At 51.4% G+C, this 10544-nt stretch overlaps 1 protein-coding gene across 2 annotated transcripts in view; it reads left to right on the top strand.

Moving 5' to 3' along the window:
• RGS3 (regulator of G protein signaling 3) overlaps nt 1-10544 on the top strand; it is a 65851-nt gene that overhangs the window by 2244 nt on the left and 53063 nt on the right. Inside the window, exons 2-8 of one of the 2 annotated variants that reach the window (XM_009636333.2) lie at nt 281-362; nt 1067-1172; nt 1468-1807; nt 2303-2342; nt 5999-6004; nt 7511-7701; nt 9448-9531. In XM_009636333.2, the coding sequence (XP_009634628.1) occupies nt 281-362; nt 1067-1172; nt 1468-1807; nt 2303-2342; nt 5999-6004; nt 7511-7701; nt 9448-9531 (849 nt within the window). The remainder of the gene's footprint in view (nt 1-280; nt 363-1066; nt 1173-1467; nt 1808-2302; nt 2343-5998; nt 6005-7510; nt 7702-9447; nt 9532-10544) is intronic. The other variant, XM_009636332.2, reaches the window with a different exon arrangement.

Raw genomic sequence — 10544 nt, 5'->3', positions numbered from 1 at the left:
TCCTCTCCGTTGAGCCTCATCTTTATTTTGCATTGCTTTTTAGCACCCATTCCACCTGCCTTTGGCTGCAGCAGGGCAGAGACCCGTTGTCCGTGGGGTTCACAGCCCCCCACGTTCACCGTGACGGCTCCTTTGGGTTCTGTGACTGCCTCTAGAAAAGCCGCGTGCCTGCATTTCCGAAGGCTGCAGGGCAGCATGCGAGTGGAAGGGGAGATGCTCGCTGATCACACCCGGCGGCTGCTTTCCCACTCACCAGGGTGACTCTGCTGTCTCTCTCCAGATTACGATCCCGCGAGGAAGCGATGGGTTTGGCTTCACAATCTGCTGCGACTCCCCAGTCCGCGTGCAGGCCGTGGACTCCGGTAAGAGATCTGATCATTTTTATCCCTCTTAGCTTGAATGAATGACTCTGCTCTTTGTTTGCTTCCCAGAGCGTGTTGTGATTCAGAAGCCCCCATGACTTGCAAGACAATGGTTACCTCCAGGAAACTTCACTTAATGAATTCTCTGTTGCCTCTAATGAGGTTGGAGGCCACTGGGCTAGTGCCGTGTCACTTTTTTGGCAGCATGTTGCAGTAATTTGCAGAGATTTTGTTTCCTTTCCTCTCTGACCTGAGAACTGACTGGCTGGTTGGGAGACCTATGGCAAGCATCTCGGGAGGTGTCAGGCAGGGGCACAGAGGGCAGTAGGATCATGGCAGCCCTCAGTTGCCTGAGCAGATCCTCTCAGTGTGGACCTGCGGGATGGACTTGGTGTCTCTGTTGTACCCTGGTGCTCCCTGCTGCACACCAGGGATGTCCATGCAATAGCTCCGAGAGAGCATTTGTGACTGTCCCGGGTGCTGCCTGTGCGTGCCTGCATGCCTGTTGGAAGGTGAAGCTCCGGGCTAGCTTGCCCCACTTCATTTTCAGGTGTGGGTGTTAGAGGAAACCGATTGGATTCAGAGGAGTGAGTGGTGGAAGCTGTGAAGCTGTTTTGGTGTCTCCTACCACCAGGGCTTTCCTCCCCTCATGCTCCCAGCTCTCTGTCTGGCTGGTGACCAGCATTTGTCCCTTCTCCCCATAGGTGGCCCAGCAGAAAAGGCAGGTCTGCAGCAGCTCGACACAGTGCTGCAGCTGAACGAGCAGCCTGTGGAGCACTGGAAATGTGTAGAGCTGGCACACGAAATCCGGTGAGTGTTCACCCAAAGCATCAGCACAGGGCTCTGGCGGAGCTGGTTTGAGGGAGCCCAGGGCAGGGCAGCAGGAGCTTTAAGTGACTACTGGAAGGGGAAGGCTTTGAGGGATGCAGGAGGCTGGGGAAGGATCCTCTGGGGTAGAAGAAAGGATGCAGGGGCTGGGGAGGGCAGGACGGGGGCAGAGGTGTTAGAGGAAGGAAGGATGGAGGGCTCATGGCTAGTTGAATGGTGCAGGGTGCCTCACTCCCTGCTGCTCCATCTCAGACTTGCCCTGTGCCATCTCTTTCAGGAACTGTCCCACTGAGATCATACTACTGGTCTGGAGGCTCGTCCCGCAGGTCAAGTCAGGACACGAAGGCATGATCCGCAGATCATCCTGCAAGTCTGCCTACGACCTCCAGTCACCACCCAACAAGCGGGAAAAGAACAGCACCATGCCTCCGCGGCCCGAGCAGCGCCGGAGCTGCCACATACTGTACGACGGGAGCGATGGGCTGGTGCTGAACGGCTGGGAGAGGTACACGGAGATCGGCAAGCGGAGCCAGAACACCATGCCACCCCTGTCCCGGGTCCCCTCCACTGCAGACCAGAACTACATCATCTTAGCGCCTTTGAACCCAGGGAGCCAGGTAGGGCTGCTTCCAAGCCCCACACTCGAGTTATGCAGGCGGCTGTCGCTGTGCTTGCTGGGTCCTTCCTTGGCCTGTGCTTCAGCCTTATCAAGCGTCATCTCTAAATGTTTGCTAGAGCACGTTCCATTTTCACAAGTCAGACCTGTGTCCCTTGGCAGAGCTTTCACTATTTTTCTGTTTTTCATTTCTGTTTTCATTTCCATTATATTCACTGTTTTTCCTAGAGGACTGTAGAGCCAGGGTGAGTGACCTGCTGCCTCCTCCCAGGGCTCCCTCAAGGGGTAAGGGTATGGGAAGTGTTGCCACTGCGTAGACCACGGTGCAAGTCATTGCTCTCATTTTCTGCTGACAATAGGGTGGAAATTATTTTCTCCTTTCTGGAGTGTCTTGGCTTTGCTGGGTTTGTCATGCTAAAATTTGCAGCTGGTTCTTGTAAAGTCTATCTCAAGCCTCCTTCAGGTGACTGTGTCCTCTCTGGGTTGTGTCTTACAGCTCCTGAGGCCTGTCTACCAAGAGAACAACGCTACTGTGGGTAAGTTGCTGATGTGCTGAAAATGTTGCTCAGAGCACCTAGTGGAGCTAAAGGTGGTCATTCTAGTGCTAATGCATCCTTGCCTTTAGCCCGGCAATGCTGCAGTAGCGTCATAGAATCACAGGATCGTTTAGGTTGGAAAAGCCCTTTAAGATCACCAAGCCCAACTGTTCCCCTAACCCTGCCATCCCACCACTAAACCCTGGCCCTAAGCACCTCCTCTGCCCAGCTTTTAAATACTCCCAGGGGTGGGGACTCGACCCCTTCCCTGGGCAGCCCCTTCCAGTGCTTGGCAACCCTTTCGGGGAGGAAATTCTTCCCAATGTCCAATCTAAACCTGCCCTGTTGCAACTTGAGGCCATTTCCCCATGTGTTTTGAGGACGATGCAGAAGCCTGGGGCTTTTGGGTAGTATAATCTTCCTCCTCTCCGTGTCAGACATAAAAGCAAGAACCCTACCCCCAAGTCCAGAGGAGAGCACAATGTCACTGGGTGAGCCTCATGGTGAGGAGATCTCTGTGGGAGCCCACATTGCAGCTGAAGAAGGGTGTCTGGCAGCAGGGTCTTTCCATCAGGGGCATGATGAAAGTGCTAAGCGTTGTTGTTGTGGCAGTTGTCCAGATGTGTCTTGGGCCGATCCATGACGTGTTTAGCTTCCCATGCATGATGCCTTGCTGGGGGTGCTAGTACTGTGGCCCCTGCTTTGGTTTTATTAGCAAGGGAGTGAGGATGGCCATGGCTCAGATTTGTATGGACATCAGTGCAGGCTGAAGTGCCAGGTTTGGGGAATACTCATTTCTGGGCTGCTACAAGGTCTCTGGCAGTCTCTGGACCAGCTCTCCTCAAAAACGCTTTGAAGCATCAACTAATTTTCTGCAGTGTTCTGCTTGGTCTTCCTGGAGAACCAGGTGTGGATGGGCTTGCGGGAAGAGCAGGGTGAGGTGTGTGGCAGGGCACTGCATGAGCCCCTGGCTGTGCGAGGGGGAGCAGGGCCTAACACAAGGTCTCCTGAACTAGGTACCAACAGGTGACTGTCACTGCAAGCAGGAAACTGGGGACAGAAACAACCCGAGAACAGCGAGGCCCTAGGGTGTTCACTGGGTGGCATTGAACTTGCAGTTGCAATTTTCAGCATGCCCAGCTCCATGCAGGACCACCTCTTGCTCCATTGATTCAGGAGCTTTGGGAGGCCACGACTGCAGCCGGGTCTGTCAGGATGCCCTTAGGAGGAGCTGTGTGTCTGGAGCAGAGCTGACCTTGCAGGAATGTCTTAAACTCCGCAGTCCCTCCCTGGTGCGGGCACATCCACCAGCACAATTGCCAGCTAGAAAATTTTGTGCTGCCTGTAAAGGTGGGGCAGTGCCCATAGAAGGCAAAGTGTGGGGCTGGCAGGGCCATGGTGGGGATGCTGGGGAGCAGGAGGGAGCAGCGTGGGTCCAAGACCCCCATGCTTTGGATGCTCCCAGCCCTGGAGCTCTGTGGCTGGAAGAATTTCCTGCAGCTCAAATGTAGGGGATTTTTTGTGCCGTGGATAATTGCAACTCTTTCCTGATGTTTGAGGATCACGTGGAAAGATGAGCTGGACCATGGGGATGTGTTCTTACAGCAGGGTGGAATTTGAAAGACTCGGGCTTCTTCCCATAACAATTCTTAGTGATTGTTTTTAGTTTATTTAATGTTAAGTCTTCAGAGGGAAGAATGCACTGGTTAACCTGAGCCGTGATTAAGTTGCAGTGGTGTGGAGCTGGCTACCAGTCACACGGGGACAGGAGCTGACACTTTAGGCAGTCTGGATGTGCTTCTGTGCCAGTGTATGGAAAACAGGACTTGTGCAGGTGATGAATTCCTCCGATAAAATGAGGTGATTCAGGGATAAGAGGAAAAGCAGATCCTGAACAGCCCAAACAGATTGTATCTGGCCTGTGTTGAGCTATCTCTCACATTTTGACTTTATCTGGCAGTGCAACCATGAAAAAAGGAAAAGAGAAAACGTCAGGATTATTGCACTTAGAGGTGGAAACAACCTTTTAGGTTGTTGTGACCTTTCAGGTCATGAGGGCCCCCCTCGGGAAAGGCAGGCTGTTGAAGCAAGCAGTAAACAGCAGGTCTGAATTGCCGACAGCACACGGACTGGCTCTGTGGGCGTTTATCTGAGAGTAAACGCGCTATTTCCTAACGCTTAATGGAATATGTAATGTTGGGTAGATTTGTATATTTGCTTTGGACAAGACCTTATCTCCTCTGAGCCATGTTCAGAAGTGTTTTGGCTCATTTCTGCTGGGGAAGGTTATGGGTATCCATTACAGTGCAAAGGCAGAAGCTGCTGTGGCGGGGGCAGTAACGCCCGAGGCTGGGGGGTTTCTGCTGGGACACCCCTCGGGCAGGGGGCTGCAGGGGGGGTGGCTTGTGCTTGATGATCTTGAAGGTCTTTTCCAACCTAAACGATTCTATGATACATGTTTCTGAGATATCACTTTGGGGGAGGATCCTGAGCTAATGCTCCAGTTTCTCACCTATGTTAAAATCCAAGTGGAGAGTTCTGCCTGCTGGACCTAAGCTGGTTCAGCTCATCAGCTTCAGAGGGGAGGGAGAAAATACTCCAATTTTTCAGTGGGGCTTCATTTGAAGAAGGCATGGATTTTTGGTCAGACATATTCAGTTCCTGTTGGCATTGTTGCCTGCAAGTTTTAGGACAGAGCATGGGTTGCTGGTGCCCAGTGGGACATGGTCTGGGGTTGAGGGCTGTTGGGGAACATGAACCTGTGCCACCTACTGTCCCCAGCATGCAGGTCCTGCTGCTGCTGGGATGGGAGTTTGCATGTGGCAGCAGAGACGAGCACTGTGTGCTGAGGCCCTTCAGCCTCATGGATTAATGTCATTAACGGGAAATATTTCACAGCTGCTGCCTGCTCAGCAGCCATGCTGTCCCAGCACACCTGAGAGCAGAGCAGCCCAGCAGGCAGCAGCTCAGCAGCTCCTTTCTGGTTCTGGTCATAGAATCCTAGAATCCCAGAATCCCAGCTTGGAAGGGACTTCAAGGATCATCTGGTCCAACCTTTCTAGACAAGAGCATAGCCTAGACAAGATGTCCCAGCACCCTGTCCAGCTGAGTCTTAAAGTGCCCAATGTTGCGGAGTCAACCCCTCCCCTGGGCAGATTATTCCAATGGGTGACTGTTCTCATGGGGAAAAATTTCCCTCTTATGTCCAGCTGGAAACTCCCCAAGAGTAACTTGTGTCTCATTCCCCCTTGTCTTCTCCATGGGACTCCTTGTAAAAAGAGAGTCTCCATCTTCCCTGTAGCCACCCCTTAGGTACTGGTACGTGGTGATGAGATCCCCTCGGAGCCTCCTTTGCTCAAGGCTGCGCAAACCCAGCTCTCTCAGCCCATCCCCATACAGCTGAGAGAGGCTTCCCAGCCCTTGGATCACCTTGGTGGCCCTGCTCTGGACCCCCTCCAGCCTGCCCACAGCTTTTTTGGTCCTGTGTGTTGGTTTCATCCTGGATCCATGTGATGGCTTTGGGGAGGAGGATGCATGAAACTGTCCTTACCAACAGATCACCCACCCAACCACCTGGTTGCTCACAGCTGGTTGTGCGTACGGGCACCGGTTCCCGGCAGGCTGTGATGCTCTCACCTCATTGCGCCGGTGCTGAGAAAATGGTCGTTTCTATCCAGGCAGAGCATCCTCAGAGCACCCCATGTCCTGGGCCTGTGCTCATGAGACGAAATGCTGGTGGGAGCTTGCCGGGTGTATTCAAAGGCATTCATCTGTGCTGGGAGGAAAGGTCTTAGAAATCCTATACCGCAGCAATTGCCCAGCAACAGGGGAAGGAGGGACTCACCCACGTGGCAGCTAGCAGGGAACAATGATAGTTGCTGATAATTATCCATAATGCTTTTAATCACAGGATTATCAATTGCATTAGAGGTTCTGGGACTGGTTTGACATGCCACCTGGTGTCCCCTGGCCCCTTGCCGTGCGGGCTGGCAGGTGTGGGGTGGCCACAGTAGCTGGTGTTGGCTTATTGGGAAAAGTCGTAGCTCTGCTTGGCCGGCTGAGGTGGGAGGCTGCAAAGGAAAGCTTCTGCGTAAGCCTTCCTTTGAATGAGGATGATGGCTTTCTGCGACGAAGAGGGACAGAGCGAAAAAACAATCAGGCTGCTTGGACTTTTTCCAGCACTGAAATGTAATGCTGAAAAGCAGAGGATGATGTGCCAGCCTCATGCAAAATGAGGTCATCCTTTATAAATACACCCCCATATCTGAGTAACCATCACATCCCTGGGAGCAATTTGGAAAGGCGAGGATTGATCCCATGCACGTGGATGTGTTTATCACTTCTGTCCCTTTCTCTGACACCTCCAATCTTAGTATCTTCTGAAAACTGTGATTAACCTGCCACCCAGCACCTCATGACGTGAAATCCCTGCACTTGGCTAACTCCCATGCCCAGAATCCAGACTTGTGTGGATAAAAATGTCCCAAGGTTTAAATTTCCAGTGTTGGTTTTTTTTCCCCACCCTGAGTTAGTCACAGGCGGTTTTCCCTCCCTGGAAAGTTCCCTGTTCAGTGGTGCAGGCAGGTATTCCCCGATGGTGGGAATCTCCTTGGTGCTCCTGTGATTCAAAAATGAGCATTTAAAGTTATTTTGGGGTTTGTTCTGTCTTTCTTATTTCATACTTTCAGTACGGCATAGGGAGGTGCGTTCAATAGTACCCCATCTCTTCCTCTGGACTACCGTAGTCCTAAATCATGCAGGAGGCAGCATGCACCCAAACAGAGACCGACGTGCTGGCCTGCAGCTGAGCCTGCTCTGACTTCCTTGGGTTTTCGTTTGTACTTGCATAGATGCGTTCGTGCTGCTGGTGTGATCCAGTTCAGTCCTTGCTCCAGCAAGCGAGGAGCTCGTGGTTGAGTAGAAGTGTCAAGGGACCATCTCCTTTTGCATTAGGAAGAATGAAGTCAGCGCTGTTATTTCATGAATCCCTGGGAAACTTTGATAGCAGAGTGATAAATGTCCCCGCGGCTCTTGGCTCCAGCTATTCCCCCTAGGCTTTACGTGCCCTCCTCCAGCCTGCCAGAGCGGGAGCCGAGCCAGCAGCGTGCAGCAGCTCGGTGGGAGCTTTCTCCTGATTCCGTTTCTTTCTGCTTCCTCTGTCGATCCAGGAAATGCAAGTAAAGGGAAATCACACATGGGGTCTGGCAGAAAATCCAGGCTGATGAAGACTGTGCAGACAATGAAGGGCTATGGGAACTACCAGAACTGCACCATAGTGAGGCCGCACATCCCGCACTCCAGCTACGGCACGTATGTGACGCTGGCTCCCAAAGTGCTGGTGTTCCCCGTCTTTGTGCAGGTAAGCGCAGCTGGAAGCGAGGTGTTACGGATCTAATGCCATCGGTGCTCGGTGCAGCAGGCTGTGTCGGGGCTTGCTGCTGTCGGTTGGGTCCTGGCTGTCATGCGGGGTGGACTTATTTCCCAGCAGTATGTACCACACACACATGGATCCCCTGTCATCCTCAGCTCCCTCCTCTGGAGCCGGCTGTCTTCCGCACAGTGCTGGGTACTTTCTCAAAGAGAATGGTGTCCTGCCCAAGAGATTCTCTACTGGAGTTTTTTCCCTTTTCTGCTTTCACATCTGGTCCTCAGGTGCTTGCTTGTGTCAGGAGAAGGTGTCCCAGCTTCTGGGCTTTAGCAACCAACTTTGTGTAATTGAAGATCAATAAGGTTTCTTCCCGTGGGTTCCTTGTGCTGTTAATTATAGTGTGCAAACAAAGGGGTTTTAGCTTAGCTGGTAGCTAGCACTAAAATCATGAACAAGGATCCAGAGCAGCAATGGCTTGACAGAGGATGTTCTTGCTCCCCAGTTCCATAAATAATTTTCTTAAAATTTAGCCCAGAATTTGGCGGCAGTAGCTCTAACTATCTCTGTGTCTTCCATTTTGTCCTTCATACAGCCAGAACCCCAGAAAACCACATCTGACCCTGTATATTTAAGTACATTACTGATTAATATCTTCACCTCTGAGGCCGTGGGGAACTGTCCATCCTCCCCTCCTAGCAGCAATGACACTGCTGTGTCAGCTCAGATTGGTGATTTCCTTTGGGCTCAAACCCATGATCCATGTTGTCTGTTGCTCTGGCCTGAGCCCGTGGGACTGCTTGGGAGCAAATGCGGGGCTGGGCCGGCACTGGTGGGCAGGCTTCTGCTCAACTCTGTCCTCCCCGGTGGCAGCCAAGTGCCCGTGCGTGCACTGGTGCGTTCACCAGCCCTGGCTCAGTGCATGGTTTGCCTTTTGCTAGGAACACAGCTTGGCACTTCTGGCTCTTTACTCCCCAAACTTGCGTTTTGGATTGAGTCTGGGGTGTTTCTGCCACTTCAGGAACTGGTTTTTAAGATTTGCGCTGCCTCATACTGCAAGGTGCCTGCTGGCCGTGCTGCTCAGGGGGATGGTTTAGAGGTGGGATGGCAGGGTTAGGTTAAAGGTTGGACTCGATGATCTTAAAGGTCTTTTCCAACCAAAGTGGTTCTATGATTCTATGATTCTATGATTGTCCTGGGCTGGTCTTGCAGGGCTTGTCCTGCAGTTGGGACAACTGACCCTGTCCTGTTCTTCTCCAGTGTTGGGGGGCTGAGCTTGCAGTGTGGCCTGAGAAAGGGCAGCCGCCTTAAAGCCACTTTAACTTGAGTAACCCATAAACTCACGTAGCAAATACTGTTGTCGGAGGGACGTGAGAACCTCATGTGCCACCGCTGTGGTTGTGTTTCCTGCTAAAAAGCGCCCATAGCCCAGCCCGCACTGTGCAGAGCAGTTAACGTACGAAGAGGCGAGCGGCTGATTGCCTTTTTATAGCTGAGCCTGACGTGGGTGTTAAGTGTAAGGCTTTCTTTTCATCGTGTGGCTGGACTGCAGACTTTCTGTCCTTCCGAGCGCGGTGTGGGGTGGCTTCTCCCTGAATGAGTTACAGCTTGAAGTGAAGACAAAGTGGGTTTGGTGGGCGGAAAGTTTTTCTGGCAAACCACACTTCCAGTGGAAGGTTTGACTGTTTCTTTCTTTTTCTTTTTTTTTTTAATTTTTTTTTTGTTTCCTTTCAAATGTAGCCCCTAGATCTTTGCAACCCAGCCCGGACTCTGCTTCTGTCAGAGGAGCTGTTTCTTCACGAGAGCAGAAGCAGGACTATACAGGTAAGACTCTTTCCACACTGTCTGAGCTTTCTGAACATACTCTTCTGCAGCCTTACATAGCAGATTGAGAAGGGAAATGCCTTATTGTGCAGTACTTATATTAATACAATACTTGGAAAAAACTTGTTGTCACTTTATCATGGGATAAACTAAATATCAAAACTCTTCTCTGCTAGAAATCAACCTCTTTTCCTGTCTTCCTTCACTCTCACAACAAAGAAGCTGCGCATAGCAAATGTGCTGGTTACAGCCTTGCAGTTGAGGCCGTGGCAGACTCGGAAAGAGAGAGTTTAAGAATATTTTGTGCCAGGTTAGAGAACTGGACAGAGAACTTGTTACAGGGGTTTTCAGAAATTTAGTTCCTCAACCAGGTCACATGTCTTGTCCAAATTCCTCTCTTTTTTTTTCTTCCTTCGGCTTCTTTTCCGCAACGTTATCAGAGGGCTGATAAAAATCTGGGGCCACAGCGAAGCTTTGGCTACGTGCTGAACCTGTGTCTGTGACAACCTTCGACATCCAAACCAGCAGAGTTTGGAAGTGTTGATTACATTTGCCGCTGGCTTCACTTGCATCCAACTGTAAAGTCTGCAAAGCCCTGGAATTTGGGAGGGAGAAAGCAGGGGCAGGGAGGGCCCACCCATGCATTGTGCGCGGGTGCCAAAGGAATCTGCCATTTCTTTGGGGGCATTTTCAGGGAATCTCGCTGCTGTACAGAATGGTTTTGTTCTGAATTTAGTTGGGGTGAACAGTGTGTCAGCTTCACAGAGAATTTTTACTTGACTGATCTTAGTTTCGGGGTAAGCCCTTCTGGGGGACTGACGGCAGAATACCAGAGACGCGGCCTGTACAAAACAGTACAAGACTGTGTTATGTTAAGTGACTCCTCTCTCTTTCTGGTTTTCAACGTCTAATTCATCACTTGCTTTGACCTGAGTCACTGTTTTTCTTTTTTCTTTCTGCCAAAATACATGAAAAATTGCATAATCCATTAGGAAACTTGTCACTAATTTGTA

The sequence above is a fragment of the Egretta garzetta genome, unplaced genomic scaffold (genome assembly GCF_000687185.1).
Source record: "Egretta garzetta isolate BGI_Z169 unplaced genomic scaffold, ASM68718v1 scaffold143, whole genome shotgun sequence".
Taxonomy (NCBI): Eukaryota; Metazoa; Chordata; class Aves; order Pelecaniformes; family Ardeidae; genus Egretta; species Egretta garzetta.
This window is presented reverse-complemented; position numbering and strand designations above follow the sequence as displayed.